This window comes from Coffea arabica, chromosome 6c (genome assembly GCF_036785885.1).
Source record: "Coffea arabica cultivar ET-39 chromosome 6c, Coffea Arabica ET-39 HiFi, whole genome shotgun sequence".
NCBI classification, from domain to species: domain Eukaryota; kingdom Viridiplantae; phylum Streptophyta; class Magnoliopsida; order Gentianales; family Rubiaceae; genus Coffea; species Coffea arabica.
Window position 1 is genome coordinate 10,914,401 of NC_092320.1, and position 24,116 is coordinate 10,938,516.

The window sequence follows — 24,116 nt, forward strand, 5'->3', positions numbered from 1 at the left end:
GGCATCTGCCAGTAATTCCCTTGTATCGACTGTCAAGGTCTCGGGTGTCCTTGTGAACTTTAGATGAATATTGGCACCCACCCATACCACAAAAAGTTTTTGACTGATCAATGAACAGGCACGGAGTTTACTCGAGTAGTTGTCATTACGAGGAGAAAACTTTTGCTCCTGTGGCGTCATTGATTATAGAGATTTACCATCCTATTTCTCGGGAAACACGAGTACACCTGTTGTATCTGAGGGTCAGGGAAACGAAAAAGGGCAGAAGGAGCCGATCAGCAAGGTCAAAGGTTCTCGCTCACAAACTCGAGCACCTTACTGCAAGACATCTAGGACCATCAATATTCAGTCTGTAGGACCAAGAAACCTGCCATTTTAGCTCTCATGCAAACCACGTCGCATATCAGTGCAAGAGTTAAACCAACAGCTACTAATCTGCTATGTTAAACTTCTCACAGGGTGATCAAAATAAGATGTTTCAGCAAGTGGAACATGTCCGTCCTCTCAAAAGTTGCCCATCAGCATGCAGGCTGATAAAGCTCTTTGGCTATGCTACACTTAAAAATACTAGAAACAGCGTCCGATTAGGATCAGAGAGGATGCCCGAAAGCCTTTTCTAGGTTAACAAAACTGGGACAGGAGCAAATCTATTCAGAAGCTGATGTCGACCTGCAGATAATGATGGTTATAGTTTTGAGTCTCATTGCTAATAGCAACTGACAAACAACAAAATCATACGCAATCAAGGACATACCTTACAGGGGGAAGCCATAAACTACTTGCAGAATAACTTGAGCTTTCTGAGAAACTGCAAGGCCCTCAGCATACTTCTTTTCCTTTGCACTTCCCACATAACAAAATGGACATCCAAGGACTAATTTATGACAAAAATATATATATCTCTCCTTTTTTTTTTTTGGGGAAAATTATATGAATAATCTGAAGGAGCACACAAACTAAATAACGACCAAACTAAATCATAAGATGCAACTATTTGACGATTTCTTCCCCCAAGCAAACTCACACCTGAATCGGAGAAGCACACATCAAGCAAGGGGAAAATGAGCATGGAAGAATATATCTGATGTAAGCATATCATAAATCCTGTATACAACAGCTCTCTCATTGAACCATTATAATTTAGAAAGCGCCCAAATTCACCTGAAATGAGATATGGTGTCCCATGTCCCCAAAAAACAGGTTGAATTTAGATGCAAGTAACAAGCTCACAACAGAGAGATAAAAAAATAAACCACAGAAAAAACTCGTATATACAAACTGAAAATAAACAAAATTTTATATTAAATTAAAGTTTAATAACTAAGAGATACAGAACTTGCGTTCTGCTGACTATAGCATTTTACAGTGCCAGGTTAAATAGTCATGGCAATCTACTCCTTCTGGAAGAAAGAGAGTACAAAATCTGTATGAACTGAGAATAGCTGTGTATCCACAAAGAGCTGCAAAACATACAGAAAATAACTCATCAGTATGTTCACAGTGGCCAACAGAAGTGCACCTAAATAAACAAGGAAGAAAATAAGGAGTAAAAAAATACATTTCAATTTATGAGCATCTCCTTGAAATGCCACTTCATATCTCAAGAAAAGGAACCTACCTTCATAAACGATCGGTCTCGACTAGGAAAAGATTCTATGAAACTCTCCTTCAGAAGTAAAGAGACCTGATGGCAAAATAAAACTAAGTTACAGGTGATGATGCTGCATCAAATAATTCAAAATGACGGATGCAACTTTAAGACCAAGTGGATATGCTGTTTCAGACGGATTGACAAGGACCTAGAAGTAATCCATAGATCCGATTTGAAAACTAATTTTTTAAATTTGCAATTCTGGAGCATACCAGTTGCTGACGATTTGTCAAGCCAAAATCTTTTCTTGCCATACCATGCATACTAGGATAATCAAAGACTTCAAGCGAATGGTAACCGACAATTTAATGGTCACATTACTGTTGTAATCCCAGACGTAGTACACAGTATTGCAGTCACGCTCACAGCACTAACATTTGATGAAATATTTTCTAGATGTCTTCCAAAATTCTAAGGCAGCATTTCATTAATCTTAAAACTAGATGTAGAAGCAGTCTGACTTGCAGTTATATTGTTGAACAGTCAGGAAGAATAAGCATCAATGCCAAATAGATTCAGAAAATGGATAAAGAATATCATTATACAAGTTTGATGATACATTATCTCATTCAGATACCTGACCAGATAAACTTTCTCTCAAGTATCACGTCAATTTACTATTGTTCAGGCTTCTCAGTAAGCAATGATAGCAGCAGATGATCAAAGCATAACACACAGAATACAGGAAAATTGACAAGGTTTTTACAAAACCTAAGGTTAAAAATTTTATCCCAGCTTCATAATTGAAGCGCCATTCAACTTCCGGAGAAAATAAATTAACCCCTCCAAACCACCACCACCACCACCCCCCCCCCCCCAAAAAAAAAACCCTCCTTCCAAACACAAAAAAACCACAACCAAATATGGAAACGGGAGAAAGAAAGAGAAGCAACATTGCTTCTGAAAAGAAAAGTAGCCATTAGGATATTTTCCATAGTTTCACCAAAAGGTCAGCATCTATCTCCACATACATTCAGTGGGTGAGGTCAAACATAATGGCAGTCTTGTCAATGTATTCTAATTCAGATCACTAAAGGTACATAGTTTCTTCATTTTCTTGTCTCTTTGCAACAGAAAAGTTTGTAGGTTGATCTCTTTATTTGATTTGATTATCTTCAAACATGAGTTAGACAAAATAGACTTCTGTATAATTCCATTCCAACTCAGTTTTAGACAGCAGAAAAAGCCTGTAACTTATAGAGGACTCTTTCCAAAATGAACATATCATTTAGCTAGGGTTTCATGAAGTTGAAGGATTCTCCCAATGTATATTTATAGTATCAGAAGCAGAAATTAAGAAGTCTAGTAGTCCCCAGTTTTGATCAATATTAATTTCACCAAAACCACAATAAAACACAAACCTTATCATCATTGGATTGCACATTGGTAATTGTGTGAGAACGAAGGTTGGAGCAAAGAGAATCTAGATAAGCTCTCAATACTGATAGGAAACTCTTTGCAGCATCAACCTAACAGAAAATTAAACAGATATAAACAGAAAGAAAATTAGGCTCTGGTTACTGATAGGATTCCTTTTGCTTCACTGCAATAGAATACTGTACAAATACAAAATGGAACCAGCATAAGAAACATTACTAACAACTGTTTACCCAAAAAAAAAATGTTCTTCATAACAGTGGACAACGAGCATGTGTTAATTGGTTGGGGAAAAAAATCAGAATGATTTCTTAACATATCTATCTCCATCATACAAAGTACCAATGGCTGGAAGCCATAAGCAAAGAAGCCCATATGCATACAATCAGAAGGTTGTGAATGTACGAGGAACTAAAATCTGTGCATATTGCACAACAAATCTTACACTCTTTCTCGATGACATTGGGACAAGGTAAATCAGGATAAATCCCCAGACTTCATCCAATCAAGTGCTGATTGGAAAGAATAATCATAATGATTGGAGAGACCATTTGTGTGACCTTTGCCATAGTAGGCAAAGCAAGGAGTAATTGTCATAAGAACAGGAAAATGAACGAAGGTGTTTAGGCTTCAAATGAGCATATGCATGTATCTTTGCCATTGAAACAGCCACTAAGATTTTCAGCTTCTATCAGACAATTATGTTTTAGTTTAGAACCATTAAGTATCAACCATAAAGACCAGCCACTATAGAACAACACATGAATTGACAAAGATGGAAAGTATTTCCACTGATGTTCTACATGATAGTGAAGAAAAGGGTGCAGGAGATCATTCAGGTGAAAAATAATTGAATAAAAGATAAAGATACACATACCTGTGCATCTGTACATTCATGAATAGGCCTCTTCCTTCCCAAATAACTTTCTCCAACAAGTTTCGCATGATAAGGACTTAAGGATGAATACAATTCCCTATATTGGGGTAGTGTTGGCATTGTTGGTGACTTCACCTGTTCCCACAATTTGCCAGAATGAGATCAGACAACATATTACACAAATCATCTATGCATAGAGCAAGCCACAACGATACAGATGCAAATTCTCAAGACAAGGGAGTTTACTGTAACTAATACTTCACCAAGATATACTAAATTTATCACTCTATCCACTTATCTGTTTCTCATAACACAACATTCAGGGAGATTTTGCAATGACCAAGCCCATGGCCCCAATTGGCGACCATGTGGTTCGACAAGAGCCACTTGGATTAATTGATGCAAGCCGATCTAAGCAAGTGATTTAATAGAAACCACATGGCTCTTGTTTAAACCACACAGCCCACAGGTGGGGCTATGGAAAGGGTCCAGACAAGAATTTCCCCGACAATCATAAAGCATTATGTGAATAATCCTCCCTTAAATTCATCCACAGTATCACTCATTGAGACACTTCCATTTTCCACTGCAGTCCTCTGAAGTTATAATGGAGACTGAAGCCCTTACTTTGGCTTCAACTTTTTCCCGTTTCTCATTTCTTTATCAGCTACATCAAGGCTTATCTGACTATTTATTTGAAAAAAAAAAAAAAAAAGGATCAACAAAAAACTACAAATAAATAAACAAATCACCAAACAAAAGAAAATTTCCCTCTATAACACATAAGGGTTAATTGTTCCAAAGTTTTTGCCCGAGTGGAATTTTCTTGCACCAGATAAACCCCAAAAGGACAACTGAAAGGAAAGAGAAATGGGTGTAACTGTAGCCTTTTTAAGAAACTATTCCACATCTAATTCTGCAAGAAAAATACCTGGTTTTTGTTCATATCAACAAGAATGACGTTTGTCAACTTCGATTGTACCTCAGTGGTTTTGTTCTTCACACCCACCTATTAAAATTACCGTCAATATTCAGAATGGCAGTAATTAGCAGCTATAACAACTTGTCTAATAAAAAGGCCACACTCTATGACCTTGATAGGATCAAATACATAGATGTGATCCTGATCAGGTTGTGGATTTTAAAGAAGGAATAGCTGGGGGCTATTGCTATCCATCATAGTTGGTCTACGATGACATTTGCTGACAGAAAAAACACGTACAGGTGTGCCTCATATAATCAAAACATAAATATGGATATATGTATAAATGGGAGATGCAATTTTCACATTCCAACGTTGTGTAGGCAACTTTTTACTCTAGTTATAACATGCCAGACAACTATTGACTGCTACACATAAGTCGTAAGAAATAAAATCAAGAATCTATTCCTCAAGTCCCATTAACACATGCTACGGAAACCTGTTGCCGAAATACAAATAATTAGAACACCCACAGCATGTTATGCAAGCATTATCTGAACAGGCTTACTGTTGATAAAAGTACGATCCCATATATACATATACCAAATCAAAGCATACTATTTAAAAGATGCGATGAACAATTCTCCTGCTATGCAACTCAACCTTTAATTGATTCTATAAACATCCGTTCAGCTTTTTGTCAGTATGCTAAAACAAAACAATATTCTGGAGCTAAGATCATCTTGATAATGGTTGGGGGGAAGAGAGTGCAACAAAGCCAGACAAAAAGTTCGAAGGGGCCATGACCATTGAGGGAAAACAGGCTGCAAGAGGGCAATGACCCGAAGCCAGACACAAAACCTAGAGGTGAAGGCTGCATAGCTGAAAAACCAGATTGAGGTCACGAGATCATGTCATAGCAAAACCTGAGGGAGTTTGATATCATTTATCTATATTTTCACAGGCATATAGAAAGCATTTGAAAGAAAGGTTTCACATAGACCTTACAAGCCATCATAGTGTCCAAATGCATGTTCCAAAATATTTGTTAATGATTTGGGATCAATAAGCAGAAAAAAGTCGCAATGATATGGTAGAACTCACTATGTAAGGCACAGGTGCATCCAGAAAGTCCAGCATGTCATTTGGCAAAACCTGAAAGGTCAGGCAGTCGAAGACAATAACGAAAATGGCAAATAACTATAAACTCTAACGAGAACAATCAACTACTCATATATACAAAATCATTGAGGTAAGAAATGACAATTACCGGCATTAGCAAGCTCTGCCACTGATAAGGACGAATAAGGGGTATAATTGATAAAACTGAAGCAGACAATACACCCTGCATATTCAAATAAACAAATGTAAAATCACTAATACCAATGTGGATTCTTTCTCCTTCAAGTGACAAATAAATGGGAAAAAGTTATTCAAAACAAGTAAATATTTGTTATTAATGCATAATCAAATAAGCTGAATCATCTCTAAACCACATGTTAAATAAAATTAGAAGAACTAATGGGATTGAAAATATTACATTTCTAGGAGTAACTAAGTTTTACTCTATTGTGCAATCCCCATCCAAGTTGGACATTGTAAAAGCTAATTACAACATGAACCAGAAACTAGATGTCTTATGTTTGCTCTCATATTTAAAACACTAAATTTTTAAGTATATTAAAAAAATACAATCTTCTAGCTAATTTTTAAATGATTTCAGTATCAGTCAATTAAAATACAAACTTCAAATACAACCAAACTTAGTCCTATCATATCCCAACTAATTTAGTATCACATCCAAATCTAGACAGCCCAATTTAGAAAATCCAATTACCTCTGAAGCTAAAATAGATTGAGGAATAAACTTTCACAAATTCAAATTTAGGAAGCTAATTGTCAACAATGCAATAGTTGTAAGATATAAATGAAAATTATGCAATTCCAGATCTACATCTCTTTGAACTTGTTAAAACACACTCATTCAACAAAGCCACAAAAATAAATCCAACATTTTTGCAAGCATAAGGAAGTACACCAGTCATAAAGAAAATTTAACAATACTCGTACTCCTACAGAAAACATAGATCCATTTCTCTTTTATTGTCATCTGGTGCACAAACACATTGTCCACAAAACTATAAAGATATAATAACTTACCAAATTTGAACAAACAACTGCAACTTGCTTCTCCAAAAGGGCTCCAGCAAATAATGTCAACACCTGTAAAAACATTTCACAGCAATTAGTCCAAATTATCTTTCACTTTGTGTGCAGAGTGCAAGGCTGATATCATAAAAAGCTCCAGCAAGAGGGCAGCAATTTTATTAAGGATCTGCCTACGATGCAGAAGTTAACAGAGACTTTTTCAGCATAAAATCAACAACCCAGACCAAAGCTTGACAATCAGTGTTAATTCACAAGTTTATGCACATTAGATATGCACAGAAAGAGCTAATTTGCACGCACTTTTAAACCTAGTAAGGTGGCTGTTGCACACAAACTAGTCATGCCCATCCACAAAACAGGGGGGAGGTAACCTGAAAGGCTATTTAATATTTAGTTTTTATTATTTTAAACAGCACTACGACCTAGATATATGCAATTGTAATCAAGAGGATTCTTTGAATTTGACTTTGAAGTTCACTCTATCTGCCAGGTAAAATTTCAATATTTTGAGGATATCTTTTGTAACTTATCAACTCTAAAGCGTCTTACATAAAATATTCTGAGGGAAAATCAATGCAAGTGACCTCTGGAGCCTGCTGCAAGATGCAAGTGAACATGTACCAGAGAGAACTACTAAACAGACAAAATTTGAAATATAATAGAAAATCTAGTTGCTGCCCCTCAACTTCTTACTCAAGACAACCTTCAACTTCAAATCTAGAACTTCTGGATGGCAAATTATCCAGAGACATTGTACTATATCCTCAATAACTTCAACAGTTATCAAGCTCAGGAAGCAATTTTTCAAGAATTCTAAGACAGATGTGACACTAAATTCTGGATTCAAGTAATCAGAAGATACGAAATAATCTGCTATTGAGTGATCAAACTAAGTAAAGAACATTTAAAATCTATGCATTTGTTCCCTGTTGACACCAAGTCCTTGGCCCACATTCAGACAGGTTAATGCTACACCAACTCACATGCTCAAGTCGCAAGGAGCCACATAAGCATGCAACAGCCCATACAGATAAAGCATTTGCTTCCTCCTCTGCCATAAGTGCACAATAAGCCTGTAGAATAAAGTGAAAATAAGCCTCAAGAGAAGCAACATATAAAGCAATGATCAAAATAAACCACACTCCCGTTACCCCAGTTGGTGTGATACCCCAAAAAAGTACACTAAAATTAAAGAAAAGACAATATCAGCCATTCTGTTCCTCAGTATCAAGCACAAGTATATAAGAGTAAATATGATGAGACTTCTTTGCATATAGCATTATTATGTCATAGTAGAACCAATTGCAAATTATTTTCATCTATAGAATACGTTAAATATTTCGAGGCATTCCAAATAGCAAGCATATCATGTAAAATGGGATAAATGTGGAGGTTAATTAAGCTAATTCACAGCAGAGTAACCAACGATCTGCTTTGCAGTATAGCCAGAAATTATTCATGCAGCATTTGACTTTCTCCACTAACATCTCTTGCTCACATGAAACTGAAAACCCCATAGGCCAGGGGAAAAAAATAAATTGAGAAAATAAAAAGGTGAAGAAAACCAGCAATTAGCAGTTAACAAAAGGCCAAAAAATACCTCTGCTAATTCCAAACTAGTAGTGCATGACTTCAGATCAATTGTTGATCCAGCAATTTGTAGAACAGTTTCATCAATTCTATGATATTCTAAAGGATGTAGGTGATCCAGAGGGTGAAACTTAATAGTCGAACCACGTGAAGGGCAACGTAGCCGGTAATATTCGCATATTATTTGTAAATAACCATGATCATTGGCCTACAAAAACCCACAGAAAACATTGTCCATCAAAAGAACCTTATAATATCTTGAAATTTCGTGTTAGAGCTTGCAATTCAAGCTACAAGAAAACAAAATCTTAACCTTAGCCCACTCAAGGATATCATCATGCTCATTGCAAACATCCTGGCCAGAGAAGGATGGCTCTTCCACTTCTACATCATCAACATCATTTCTAAGATGTCTGCCTTCACCCGGAGAGCCCTGGAAACTGAGTAAAGCACATCATTTGTCAAGCTAAATTTCACTTGAAAAGGCCCTGAATAATGCTATCAATCAATCTAAAGCAAAGTTGGCATGCATGACATGCATAAGGATAGATAGAAAAAGTCCCCGATCTTCAAGACCTATCTACACAACAGGCCGAACATAAGAATGTACTGAGCTTATCTAGAAGATTTAAAACCTTTTTGTCATATATGATAAAGATAAAGGGCATGTATCTCTGCCTAAAAATTATAAGAACCTTTTTGTCTTGTCAAACAGGCATGAGTGTATTTAGCTTAGGTTTTCATACAATTCATATCAGAGTTTCCAAGATTATCTTCAAGATTAATTATTTAACAGGAACCCCAGCAAAGTAAGTTTAAAGAGATCTACTGAAAGTCAAAATTATTATACTCGATGAAAATAAAACCCCTGAGATAGAGGTTAAAAAAATGCATTTTGCTCAGAAATTATTTTCAGGGCAAGACGATAAGCAACTAACAAATCGAACAATCTAGACATACTAGTCTTAAAAAAATTTCCGAACTTGAGGAAATTTTAATTAAGGAAATTAAAAACAAACAAGCCTCCACCTCAGTCTACAGCTGAGAATTTGTTCACCATAACCATAGTTGCTAAAGATCCAAGCAACAAGAGACAAAGAGCTAATGACAATCAGCCGATCTTTCAAGCAACCACAGAAATTATTCAACAGAAGAATGTATTCTTAACTATTCCACCCAAAGAACCTCAAAGCCACATAAAAGAGGCAACATCAACAGGATGATGGATTATGAAATGCCAAGAATAGATATGCATACCTAGAGGAAGATTCAGAGCTTTCATACTGTTGATAACGAAGAAGAGGCAACACCGCATTGGGTAAGCGCTTCTCTACAGATTGTTTATTAATTACAAAATCATCAACAGATACATCACAGACTTCAGAGATCTGTGATCCAACTAGAGTTTCTGCTTTAGCATGGCATTTCGCCATATCAGGATCCAATGCAGCAACAGCAGAACCATCACCACTTCTCTTTGATGTGAAAATGTCCCCCTCTGAAATTTGATGCTCCAAATGAGAACTATCATCTGTGACTCTTCCCGGTAGAGAATCACTCAAACTTGACTCTGAAGATTCTGCAGTTCCATTGTGTATACATTGTGTCCTGTCTTCCAATGAAATGCTCCCAGATTCTTCTTCAGAGTTGTCTTCTTTATCACAGCCCACAGGTAACTCCAGCTCTAGATCACCAATATTTCTGGTTAACCGTTCCAACCTTTCTTCGGTGAAAATGCTGTTATCCGAAAAACAAAACATAAAACCCAAGATGAGGCCAAAGCCAAGTGTGTTTATTGCACAATCTTCTCAAGATACAGAAAAAAAAATAAGGAAAAAAAAAAGCCAAAACTTCCACCATAAAGAAATGACAGGTTCAATTTTCATGCAGACTAAATCCCCACTATAATGCCTATGAAATTTCCATCACACAGATGGTTGAAGAAGAAAAAAAATTACTAGATAATTCCATAGAATCACTATCAGTATGGCAAATGCATAAAGCACCATCAAATGGGCCATCTTGAGAAGGCATGCAGATATGAGAAGGAATTAAATCCTCTGGTAATGTTTTGTATGATATAATTCTATATCTAAGTATCTAACACACTATTTGTCCATAACCATAAGTGAAGTCCAAAAGGTGTTTGATGGAGCCGCTCTGAAGTATGTATCTATGATAAATCTAATTTGCATTCCCATGATCCTACCTAGGCAAACTCTTTTTGCAAAATGGTTGAGACCACCCAAAAAAAAAAAAGAGGAGTTAAGTTATTTTCCAGGTGGGAAAAGTTTTTAAAAATTTCACACATTACCACACAAAATACGGTAAAGAACCACATGTAGTACCTAATAAGAACATGTCTCTTTGATTCATATGTTATTATACCTGTTCAACACACCAAAGTGCAGCTCGTAAAATGGAAGTCTTGAAAGAATGCAATAACAGCGTTTTGTGGTTAGAATATGGCGGCTCAACCCCAAATGACAAGGCTGCCCGTCTGAAATCATGGAAATCAATCCAGACGGCTTCTGTACTATCTCTTCAACCAAAACACAACAACCATACAGCGTTGAGTCATCAGCCACCTATGCAACAAAAAACTGTTATTATGACACCAAACAATAAGATAGGAGAAGACAGGAAGAAAACTTCATAGAGATGACGATAAGCATCTCATGAAAACAAATGGAGATGGAAATTGTTAAAATCAATCTCAAAAACAAAGGCTAACCAACATTTACTTCTCCATTTTTGCTTTTAAACAAAATACCAAAAAGGCAAGAATACAATTCATCATCCAGATAAATCCACCCCTCAAAAAATATAGAAAAGGCAGGCACTAACACAAAAAGAAAGGAAATTCCAAAATCCATTTCAGCTTTATTCACCACCGTCAGTAAAGCAAGCAGGAAGCATACACTCCTGCCCACAGAATTAGATACTAATCTTGGTATTTAAGTGTCTGCGAAAGATCAAGTTGCATAATTTTTCATGAACATGATAAGTTGCACAATCTGGGAAAAGCTTTTGAAATGGGAATTGAAAGAAGCAACAGACAAAACAACCATTATGGTACTTACAGCTCAACCATTAAAATCTGAACAAGACACAGAAAATAGAGATGCAGGCTGTGTCATCCAAATGCATGATTAAATGAGGACATAAAGCAGAAACCTCATCATGTTTTATCAATCAATTATAGAGAAAAAAAAGTCATCTAACATATACAACAATATACAAGGTCATATTCAGTATCTAAGAACAGATTTGATCAGTGGATGCATCCATATAAATTCCAGTTAGCATGTTCCGATGTTCTACATTCAAAATGCCCAAAGCATTCAGCTGCATAACATGATCACTGTAAATGCTGTGTTTAATGTTGAGGGATCAGAGGCAAGAAAACACAAAACAGTAATTCAAGAGAACAAAAATTGATTGCTAAAATGTAATTAAAATCATCAACAATTGGGAAATCTAACTTAAAAATCCTCCAATACATGTATTAACAAATAAAGTTTGATGGAACAGAGGGCAAGGAAATGTAAACAAAGTAATACAATAAAAAGAAAAATTGATTGGTAACAAGAAAAACTAAAATATGTCGAGTTGAAAATCCTAAGACGAAATCTTCCACAACAATAACAAGCAATTCTTGCACCATTTAGCATCACCCTTTCACTAGTAAGTTTGAAAACAACAAAATCTTTCTCAAGAAATGTAAAAGACTATGAAGGTGCAATCTCTGGAAAACAGGAAAAGAGACTAGTACATTGCTTGATGTACAATGCAATAAGACAGTAAAGTAGTTATGTACAGCAAAAAAGATATCTTTTAGTTGGCATGACAAAGTAGATACTACTAAGTAACAAGAGGCATGACTTCAGGTAATTTACACACGATGACATCTAATTCCACACAAGGTGCAGGTAAATAAACAATCAGTTTCTCACTCAATGAAAAACTCAAATCCAGCAGAATATTGATAGTAGAAGACCAAACTTCAGTTGATGTGAAACTCAAGCAACACCAATCACAAAGTGAATGCACAACTCGCACACAGAAAGTGGAGGAAGCAGGGAATAAAAAAGAATTCTTTCTATACCTGAAGTCGGAACACGAAAGACAAGTCACTCTGTTTGAGGTGTTCCTGCGAGGCAAGAAGCAAGTCAATGAGTTTGTTTGGATAAGAGTTTATTTGGATGATTTATTTGAGATATTTACTGTAGCACTTTTTGTGATGTGATGTGTGTGAGATAAAAAGGTGATTGGGAAGATAAAAAGGTGATTGGGATTTGTGAAGCAAAATTTTTTTTCCCAAATTCTCTCTATCCAAACAAACTCATCGTCACTAATTGTCAGTGACTTGGCTAAGGTAAACATTACATCATTTGCAACTAACCAGAAAAAAAAAACACGGGACTGTATTTCTTTGACAATTCCAACTATTCGTTTAATTGATAGAGATTGTTAATGAAATATACAGAAACTCGAAAGGTCATATGAACATCCAAATGGCTCCCAATATAATCAGAAAAATAAGGCAAAAAAAAAACTGTGGCCTCATGATTGGTAAACTTACTGAAGTTGGTCTAAACACAGAAAACCAAATTCAATGAGTCAAGAACTATTATCTATCTCAGGTTGTTACCCACGTACAAGAACAAAAATAGTGAGAAAGTAACATTACTTGGCCCAGAAGTATCTCGTTCAACTCACTCATCGAAGGAGTTCTCTCAATTGCATGAACCTGTAACAAAATGAATCATTTCATGAGTTGATACATAAATCTGAGCAAAAACAATAAACAGGTGGAGCCAATAAATTGCCTAGTTTTGCACTCTCTTCAAAGACCATGCACTCCTATCCTATTTCCTTACAACGCAAAAGCTAAGATTTACCCAGTAGGATTGCAATGATAACCCTGAGGAAAACTGACACGCAGAAAAAGGAATGAAACAAGCAACAGTGAACTCATACAAGTTAACAACTTTACAAACAAATATTTCTACAACAAGTACACGAAGAATCAGATGGACTAGATTTTACATTCATATGCATCAAACAAATTCTCCAATATATTCAGACAGGATACAAGCTCCCTGACAGTGTTCCAGTTTGCTCTTTTTCAGGGTTAAGTGCCAAAACTAGAAATGATCAGCCAGATTCAGAAGTATATGTCCACATATAAGATTACACACGAAAAAAGTAAATAAAAGACACACAGCTAAAAATTACAACTCACTGTAACTTTTCAATATCAAGGAATGACCCCCAACATAATAGCACATAAGAAAAAGATTTTAACATTGAACTAGTTGGTAAAGTACAATCAGAGAAAAAGGATAACTTCCAGTAAACCAACCTCAACTCCTGCAGGAAAGCAGAACGAGAGAAGATCCTTGTATTTCAATGGCAGCTGTTTCTCTGGTGGATAAACAAATAAAACCTGAAAGTGAAAAAAGAAGATCAAAACTTATGTCTGATTATCCAAATTTCATGATTGATATATTTTGAATGGTATACAATATATGCACCTGAGGCTCCAGGTTCGGTTCAATACGAGATTGATTCTGACCATTTAGTGCAGTACGAAATCTTCCTGAACCTTCAGACTTTCTACCAAAGTAAAGCTTCTGAAGAGCTTGAATGTCACAATTAGGATGGAGTCCAACAACTACCATGCTCTCAAAAAGTCTGGATGGCTCTTTCCAAATTTTGTGGTCCTGCAAACTTAAATTACACTATTATCTAGGAAAGGCATGACCTTGCTTACTCATATTATACAGACAGAAGAAGCAAGGTAAATTATAAGCAGACTTTCAAGTCCACATCCAGAGCCACTGACTCCAATAAACAGAGGAAAAATATACCAGGGACTGCAACTGAAAGCTTGCCCATTGACGTTTTTGGCTAGTTAGTACTTCAGGGTTGTAAGGTCCACTTTTCACTTCAGGAGGGCTAGACAAGCCTTTCAGTAATCTAGACACTTGATTCTGAAGTTTCTGGAGCTGGCTACTGCTATCGTCCTTCGATGAATATACCACCGAGGGGCGTGGGGATCGTGCAGCAACTGCTGCTGCTGCAGCAGCAGCAACTGCTCTTGCAACATCTTCAGTTGTCTGCATGAAGAACGAAGCACTCCATCCAGGGCTACCTGACTCTTCATTCTTCTCCATTTGGACACTTCGTCCCTCCTACAATTGAAGCACAATCAATCAAACATGAATTAACAGAAAACAGTAACACCTCATTGCTAAATGCTCATCCTCCAAATACAAAATGATTCCTTAAACATGATATACCACGAACAAAAGCCCACACTTTGTCCTCCAATCCCCCGCCCACAAAAAAAAAAAAAAAAAAAAAAAAAAAAAAAAAAAAAAAACTATCATGCCTTACTCTTCAAAGCTGAATTGATTTCAATAACCTCTTCATCTAAGTTAGACATCACCCGGCCATCAAAATAACCAGTTGACTGTGACCATCTTTCACCATTAACCCGTGAAAGTCAAAGATTGAACCCTTATGTTCCTGCCGTTGGAAAAAGGCATAAATTACCACTTCATCAAAACAATGATAAGCTTGCACTAGAAACTCCCTTCTCTCTCTCCCATACAGTTTCATGTCAAGACTCCATTTCCCCTAAATAATCCTCCCATAAGGATCTCATCCCCTAGTTAACATTCTTCTGGACCTCAAGCTCATGACTAATACTCGCACGTTTAACAGGCTCTCCTTACTGGGATGATTTGGACAAGCTCTTAAATCAACCTGAAGTAATTCCAGTTATGACAAAATATGACCTTGGCATAACAAAAAGAAATATGACATGTTCAGGATTTAAATCGACTACTGGTGATCAGAAAAATCCAACTTCAAAAAGCAAAACTTTAAGACTAAGACACACATGTACTACCAAAATTAAAATCACCAAATTGATTACTCATGAATAGCCGAACCAAGCATGAACAACGTCATTAAACCTTAAGCCACACAAAAGCTTCCAACTTTATGCTTTTAAACCTCGATACCACATCACAACATCATAAAACAAAAGAAAACCACGTATATGCAGGAGAAAGTTTGGAAATGGGGGGAAAAACAACCACCTCTGGAAAGAAATGAAAGGAAAGCAGAAACGAGGGGAAAAAGGGAAGAAAAAAAAAACCCCACCTATATGTGTAAAAGTTACAACTGATTGGAGAGAGCAGCAGAAATAACAAAAAAAAATATCTATATATCGGTCTGAATTTGGGTAGTAGACGGAGGAAAAGGTAAATCAGGCAGCCATCTGAGAGAAAGGGAGGAGTGGTGATGTTGTCCTTATTGTCTTTGGAAACTGGAAGGAAAGAAAGAAAGGAACTCACCAAAGACAAAGGAGACTTATCACAAAGAACTCATCGGAGTACTCGGTGATTATGGATGAGTTTCCTGGATTATTGCATAACATAGGTGGGATTAGGCGATTGATTAAACTTTGGCTTATTTGGGTTGATTTTAGTATTTGCGTAAAAGAAATGCAAAATCTAATGAGATTTGTCAGGCAAAATTAATTAACATAGGACGTGGGAAATGATAGAAAATGAGAAGGGAATCCATAGTCCATAGGCCTCGTGCAAGTCGACTGAAGAAACTGCGTGAGGGACGGCCGCCTCTGTCAAGGGCTGTTTGGCATGTTTCATAATGGAGGATATCTTTTACTTTTCGTATTTTCGCTTATGGAATTTCCTCTTCTTGGGGAAAGTCTTTTTTGGAGTTTATGTGTTGCATTTGGAGAATCCGAAATATTAATATCTACATTTGACTTTTTGTTTCATTAGCGTAACTGGATTATTGTGGACTATTGAGATGTTAATAATTTGTCAAAAATGTTGTTGCTGTCAACTTTGATTGTTAAGTTAATTAATGATTATATTTATGATGATATAAAAGTCAGAATTTGTTGGCGGACACAAAACTTAAACTATATAAAATACCATAAAAGAATTGTAACGGATTAAAGTCTTGCCAAAAAAGACATGAAATTATAACAGGTTATAATCATGCCAAAAGAAAAAACGAATAAAGATGTTTTGACAAGTTAAAATAAAAATATCATAAAAAAATTCGTAACACATCATAGTCACGCCAAGAAAAAAAACTTAATATTGTTAAATTTAGTCGCATTGGTTCATATTTTACTTTAGGATCGATTAGACAAAAAAAAAAAAAAAAAGCGCCAGCTATAAAATGAAAATAATAGATTAATGAGTTTAATTTTTTGAATAGATGACTATTTGACAACTTCATATAAGCTTCCCTCTTGTTTAGGGATGGAAGTGCGCAGGGTGATATCCTCCGATTTAATGGTTAATCCGATTAATGATCAATGAATCATGCGTTTGAATTTGGTATTGATGAAAGGTTATTGAGGATTAACCTTGTATGATTTGGTAAGAAGGCATTAAAATCTTGATACCCGGTAGTTCGATTTGACATCAATTTTAGGGATTGATACCTCTATAAAATCTTTTTATTACCTTTAGTTTGTATTTATTTCCCGATATCAATATTGTAAAGTGTTTTTTTGTCATAATTTATGTACAACTTGTTTAGATATACAGGAAAAGTTACCTGAATTTTCTTTTGCATATTTGTTGAAATTGCTAATAGGTAAGAGCATGAATTGACTAAAGGTCTCAAATGGAGACAATTGTGAATAAAAATAGAAAAAAGTTGATTTAACCCTTTATAAAATGTTGAAATTGCATGCAAGTTATATGGTTTGGCCCAAGATTAAAACTCAATGTAGTATGTTGATATAACGTGATGTATATGTCAATTTATTTTTTTTTTTTGAACTATTCAGATTGACTGGTTGAGAATAGCCAATAGATAATAAAATGTTTGGTAATAAGAATTAAAACTATAATCTCTACCCGTATTCTGGTATCGAACATTTTCATTTTGAAAATTGGAACTCTTCTGATTCAAAGATTTCAAAATTTCTTATATATTCCCATAATTCATCAATTTGTTTAAAGTTAGCCACTAGATAATTGCTGACATGTTAGGATTTCAAACTTTGATATTTACAATGAAATTCAGAGGATATGTATTAATGCATCATTCTCGTCCAAAGGAGATTTTGAGTCTCTCTCACTCTCTAGTATTCCCCGCCTAATGGGTTTTTTTTTTTTTTTTTTTTTGTAAAATACGTTAGAATATAAATAAAATGGACGTTGTCCATTAATAAAGAGAGGAAATGAAATTTATTTGTAGCATACAAAACTTACGTTTGGTTAATTTCCAATGCATGCCAAACATTCCTAAATTTGTTGCCTGATTGATCATGCGAACGTTAGGTTGGGTAAATGAGTTGTAAAATGTGTTTGACTGGTTTGTTAAAGGCGTTCATTAACCGGTTGGATGATGTTTAGCAACAAGGATCCGATGAGTTACTTTATTGAGATTATCATCTCAAATTTTATAATGGGTTTTTTTTTTAAAAAAATTTGGGTCTACACGCGAAAATGCCCGTCCTGCTCGTTGCATATTATATATTATTAGTAGCACAAACGGCGTGTGGTGCGCCTAACTTTAATGGGAAAGTGCGAGTAAACTTTGCACCCGACTGCTTAGACCGCAATCACCCAGTCACGTGCCCTTTTTATAATTATTTCTAGTTTACGCAGTAGTGCAACACTTGCACTTTTTAGGGTAGGTGTCTCCCTATTGCGGCACATGACATGCCATTTGGTTCGCAATCCATGCAAAAAGATTCTAAAGAAAGGATGTAATTTATTCGGTCTAATTGTTTTTATAAACTCTGTCAAATAAGCAAATATATAGCTAAGGGGGTTAGAATCTTTGCTAGAATGTTAACACGAAATTTTATTTCTTCATAAATATTGATTTTTTAAGAAGGTTTGCCGATATTAAAGCAATTTACGGTCATCCCAAATCTTTAGATTAGGAGCCTCCGTTAGGGGCGTAAATTAATCATGCTATTGGACTCAAATCCCTGAGTATTTTGATCAAAAGTGTGACTCGAACTCAGCATTGACCGAACTCGAATCGAGTTCGATTTACTTGATAAGGTAATTGAGTCGAGTATGAGTAGAACAAAAAAAAAAAAACAAAATTGACTACTCATCGAACCTTATTGAATAGTATATTTATAATATAATTTTAATTATTTATTACAAAAATTATGAAATTTGCTAAAAAATTTGAGTTTGAAAACTTGATTGAGTTCGATTTGATCGATCTCAAATTTGAGCTCAAGTAATGTAAGATTAGTTCAAATTCAAGCACGAACATAATTTTACAAAACTCGACGAGCTTAAGTTCAAGTATTTTGCTCAAGTAGAGTTCGAGTAGTATCGTAAACTAAACGAGCTCTACTTGACTGGACAGCAGCCCTAGTCTCTATGATTGCAATTATAAGGCAAAATTTAAAACACATTTTATATATATTAATGAGCTTGTTTAGATTGCACTTTTTGAAAGTTTTTAACAGTTTTTTTTTTGTTTATAGAAAAATAACACGACACTCTAATATTTTCTTTGTCATGAGTACTACGTGATGATAAAATGGTAAGAAAAATATGTCAATAAAACATTCTTAATTTAATATACATCATAAACATTACACTCAAAACAATGCTTTATATCCTCTAAATTCCAAAAGTGTAGTCAAATTTGATAAGAAATTCCTGAAAAATAAAAAAAAAAGGAAAGAAAAACGTAGGCATGGTCTCTTGGCCTCGGGGTAAAGCCGCTAATTGAGAAGCGACAATTACTGGTTAAGGGTAGGAATTGTTGTAAAGCTAATAAACTATTATAGTATGAATGAAGATATTAGAGAAAAGAGAATGATATTCTTGTATTCCAACAAAATACCAAAGTCATTCCAAAGGGTGTCAATGTACCTCTATATATAGGTACTACAAGATTAAAGGTACATAAATCCTATTAAACACCCACTACTACAATAATATGAAGAAACTTATGAAACGGTTTCTTCACTACATGAATAGATTTATGGATTGTAACTTCTATACATAATGTAATCATAAATCATGAATTAATCCTCTTGGGAATACAAAGGGACATCCATACTTTTAATTGTTTCATAACACTCCCCCTTGGATGTCCATTACACAAAAAATATGCCTCGTTAAAACCTTACTAGGGAAAAACCCAGTGGGACCAAAAACCATAGTAAAGGAAAAAGAGTACACTATTCTTGTGTATTAATTTCTCCCCTTGATGCAAACATCATTTGAGATCTTTTAATCGTTGCATTCCAATATTCTTTGCCAATTACACTGAGATATGGTACTTCAGGACCAAGTATCTCTTCATCTTCCTCTCACGATCTAAAAGGATCTTTATTAGGATCTAATGATCTGACGATCATTGGAATACTTAATATATGTGTCTTATCCATATAAAACCGCTTTAATACCTTCCGGGTATATGCAGTTTGGTGGACAAAAATTCTACATTTCAAATGCTCAATTTGTAAACCAAGGCAGAATTTTGTCTTTCCAAAATCTTTGATCTCAAATTCTTTTCTCAAATATTCAACATTATTTTGAATCTCTTCAGGAGTTCCAATCAAATTTAGATCATCAACATATACAGCAATTATCATAAAATTTGATCCATTTTTCTTAATAAAAACACATGGACATATTGGATTATTGGTATAACATTCTTTTGTCAGACATTCATTGAGACGGTTATACCACATACGTTCAGATTGTTTGAACCCATACAAAGACCTTTGTAATTTAATAGAATAAATATTTTTAGGATTTGATTTGCATACTTCAGGCATGTTGAATCTTTCGGAGATTCTCATATAAATATTATTTTCAAGATTCCCATATAAATATGCAGTAACGACATCCATTAGACGCATATCTAATTTCTCATGTACTGCAAAATTTCACAAGATATCTAAATGTAATAGCATCCACTACAGGTGAATACGTTTCATTATAATCAAATCCAGGCCTTTGTGAAAATTCTTGGGCTACAAGTCTTGCTTTATATCTCATAATTTCTTTTTTCTCATTTCTTTTTCTCACAAATACCTATTTATATTCTATTGGCTTTACACCTTCAGGTGTTTGGACTACAGGTCCAAAAACTTTTCTTGTAGCCAGTGAGTCCAATTCAAATTGAATCGCATCTTTTCATTTTTCCAATCATTTCTATACCGACATTCATCAACCGATCTAGATTCATGATCCTCATCAACTTCTTATAATATCAAGTGCTACATTTTATTAGGCTCCAATTAAAATTTTTTTTTATGATTTCATTCTCTTCAGAAATTGGCTCTTCAGGAACAACCTCTTCAAGAGGTTAAATTTTGTCATGACATTTAATCTCCGGAAATATTTGAAATCAATTTATACCTTATTTAGGTAGGTCGGCCTTAAATTTATTTGTAGCACTTGTGCATGTCCTTCAGGGACATCAATTTTAATCAAGGTATTTCCTGCAGGAATAGTTGATTTAATAATTCTTCTGGAGTCGATATATATCTGACAACTGGTTTGCAATTTTCTGCAAATGAATAATTTCTTGAACTTTCAGTTCACATTATTTTGTATGAGGATCGAGGAAATCCAATTTTTCAGGTGATTTCCTTTCGGTTGATTTCTTCCTCCCCCTAATGTCGGGAATCGTAACTCATCAGAATAGATAAATCATTTAATAGATCACTCATCAAATATTTTACGATATTTAATCGTAAAAAATGATTCATACCCGACATAAATTCTAAATTTCTTTTGGAACCATATATAATATAAAGGGGGTATGTATAAATACTTGTCGGCTCTCAAATATTCTCACTTTTGTCAAATCATATATCCATTGGGATCAGTAAACTTCTGATTTACTGCAGGTGATAATTATAAATCAAATGAGAATGAAGACAACTATATCGATAATCATTTCTCTCTCGAATGATTATTATGATATAATTAACCTTTATCTCATTTGATTTCTAAATATAATCTTTATTATTGTCTCATTTAATGTCTCAATTTGATATCCATTTCAACGGATATTCAAATTCAATAAATTTTTCGAGACATGATAAAAAGTAGTACTTTATTCATGATAAACTTTTCTCCTATAGGGAGAAATATAGTAGTGGCTCTTCTGGAGCTTTCAATCACTTAAGCACTAACACTAATTGTGTTTGTCTCTTTTGTTGAAAAATAGTGTATATGGTAACACTTATTAATGAGACACATATCATTATCACCATAATTATTCTGGGACAAATATCATAACTATAATCCTTTGATCCCAAATGTTTAACATCTATTTCTTCTTCGGGAAGAAAAATTAATTAAATCAATCATCATACACCTTCAGGGTGTTTAAAGAAATTGGCCATGTGAAGATGATATTATAATTTTGATTCGTCAAATGTACTTCGGGACATTTATCTTTAGGATCTTTACTTTCTTGTCCTTATCATTATTATCGTCAAATGTACTTCGGGACATTTATCTTTAGGATCTTTACTTTCTTGTCCTTATCATTATTATCCCACTTCAAGTGGTAACTTTTTCTTTTGTTATGGTAAAATATATATTTACCAAAATCATAGTCATGACAACAATCATAACTAATAAATTGAAATTTAGTCACATTCACTTCTGGGAATGGACTAGAACTAGTATGCAATAAGTACAAAATACTTTTCAAATTTTCTCTCAATATTGCTACTACAAGCGCATATTTGAGAAATATGTAGAGAATATTATTTTCAACTAAGAAATAATTCTAAACATAGCAGAATTATGTTCTTGTAGCCATAGGTAAATTTATCGTACCAGGCTTTTGAAATAATGACCATCTTCTAGTGGTCAAATATTTTCGTTAAAGAACGACCATTTTCAGGTGATCGAATCTTTTTTTTTTAAAATATTTCAAAGGACAAGTGAATCCTCAAATATAATTGATTTTCTATAATAGCATCTCCAAAATTCAATGCATCAGAATATAAGTATTTATAACAAATAATTCTAAAGATAAATAAGTAGAATTAAAAGGAGAAATATTACCTCAAAGATGTCAAACAGTATATATTTGTGTTTAATGGTTGTTCAACAATAGGCACTTGTATTTTTTGATCATTCAAATGTTAGCCATAAAAAATTGACATAAGTTTGTGGGTCAGAGATTTACCTCAGAGGTTACTTGAAAAAATACGGGCAGAGTTTTGGCAAAACCTTGTGTTTCACTTTTGTTCACGGTAGTGTATCCGTTTTCACCTTTTGCTCAAAAGTAGAGCTTTCGTGCTGATAACGTGTTGTAAAACTAATAAACTATTATAGTATGAATGAAGATATTAGAGAAAAGAATAGAGAAAAGAGAATGATATTCTTGTATTCCAATAAAAATACAAAAGTCATTCCAAAGGGTGTCAATGTACCTCTATATATAGGTACTACAAGATTAAAGGTACATAAATCCTATTAAACACCCACTACTACAATAATATGAAGAAACTTATGAAACGGTTTCTTCACTACATGAATAGATTTATGGATTGTAACTTCTATACATAATGTAATCATAAATCATGAATTAATCCTCTTGGGAATACAAAGGGACATCCATACTTTTAATTGTTTCATAACAGGAATATAATATTTGTCTTTTAAAACAAAATGTATGTTATTTATTCAATCATGCAAATCACTTTAAACACAGTATACACCTTTATGCAGTTGTCATACTTAGTATGCATCATATCATATGGTCGGAACTATATAAAGTATTTTTTTGAGCCAATCATAGCCGTTAAACCTTCACAAACGGTTGCTATACCATTCCCGTCTCGAGTGCAGGGCAGGAACAATTGCTACAGTAACTAAATCCTGGCCCAATCAATAATTATAAGGTTCAGATTACATATTATATACATCGTGTTTGGCGTCATGTGTTGGATCTATAAAATTTTGAAATATGTTTATATCGATCGTATCACATCATGTTATTTAATTATCATTGAATATAATATAGATTCAAATATATCATATTTAATAAATTTAAATTTTAGATTTCAAATTTATCAAATTCACTATTAATTTCTTTTTTTTTTTTTTTTTATGGTGGGCACAAGCTCAGTCAGTGGCTACGCCTCGTTGAATTGAGTAACGGTTAACCTGGTAATCGTTTGGATCCCTGGCCCTCCTGCCCCACCACATTCGTAACTGTCACCCGGATAGATTTAATTATTTTAATATAATATATAATATAATAAGTGAAGGGAGGAGGCCGGAGGGGGTGTCATTTGTCAGGTGGACACGACATGGCCAGTTCTTGATTAGTGTCTGGTCATGCGGGCGGAAAGTTGCCTACTCCTACTACTACTGTTTTAGGCTTGTCTTGGCTCGGCCGATGACATTTCTCAATTCTCATGTGGGACTGTTCAATTCCCCACTTCTATCATTCCATGCTAAGCGGTAGTATCAACTAGTTGTCCCCAAGACTTTTCTGTA

General features: G+C 34.6%; 1 protein-coding gene and 1 long non-coding RNA gene across 4 annotated transcripts; both read right to left on the reverse strand.

The window, feature by feature from the left end:
• Positions 1 to 439: 439 nt before the first annotated feature.
• On the reverse strand, positions 440 to 892 carry LOC140008448 (uncharacterized). The gene is made up of 2 exons (XR_011815829.1): positions 755 to 892; positions 440 to 669 (listed from the first exon to the last, which is right to left on the reverse strand). It is a non-coding gene; the product is annotated as an uncharacterized lncRNA (long non-coding RNA).
• A 380-nt stretch (positions 893 to 1,272) lies between these two features.
• LOC113696004 (uncharacterized) lies at positions 1,273 to 16,191 on the reverse strand. Of its 3 annotated transcripts, none has more exons than XM_072052827.1 (19): positions 15,960 to 16,191; positions 14,463 to 14,786; positions 14,127 to 14,315; positions 13,955 to 14,038; positions 13,280 to 13,339; positions 12,695 to 12,739; positions 10,975 to 11,174; positions 9,844 to 10,323; positions 8,900 to 9,026; positions 8,597 to 8,794; positions 7,980 to 8,069; positions 6,988 to 7,050; positions 6,098 to 6,172; positions 5,932 to 5,982; positions 4,837 to 4,914; positions 3,906 to 4,040; positions 3,013 to 3,120; positions 1,619 to 1,684; positions 1,273 to 1,460 (listed from the first exon to the last, which is right to left on the reverse strand). In XM_072052827.1, exons 2-19 carry the CDS (start codon positions 14,766 to 14,768, stop codon positions 1,392 to 1,394), a joined length of 2,424 nt encoding a protein of 807 aa, XP_071908928.1. In that variant the 5' UTR covers positions 14,769 to 14,786; positions 15,960 to 16,191; the 3' UTR covers positions 1,273 to 1,391. The 3 variants fall into 3 exon arrangements, with proteins under 3 accessions (XP_071908928.1, XP_071908927.1, XP_071908929.1); XM_072052826.1 differs by having other exon boundaries at positions 15,766 to 16,120; XM_072052828.1 differs by lacking the exon at positions 15,960 to 16,191 and having other exon boundaries at positions 14,127 to 14,322; positions 14,463 to 14,602.
• Between the last annotated feature and the right edge of the window lie 7,925 nt (positions 16,192 to 24,116).

Excerpts from the sequence above, each read along its gene's own strand:
- LOC113696004 (XM_072052827.1), bottom strand. The coding sequence starts at position 14,768 with ATGGAGAAGAATGAAGAGTCAGGTAGCCCTGGATGGAGTGCTTCGTTC. Across the intron at positions 9,027-9,843 it reads AGCTCTGAATCTTCCTCTAG|TTTCCAGGGCTCTCCGGGTG; the intron begins GTATGCATATCT and ends TGCTTTACTCAG. Across the intron at positions 7,051-7,979 it reads GCTCCTTGCGACTTGAGCAT|GTGTTGACATTATTTGCTGG; the intron begins GTGAGTTGGTGT and ends ATGTTTTTACAG.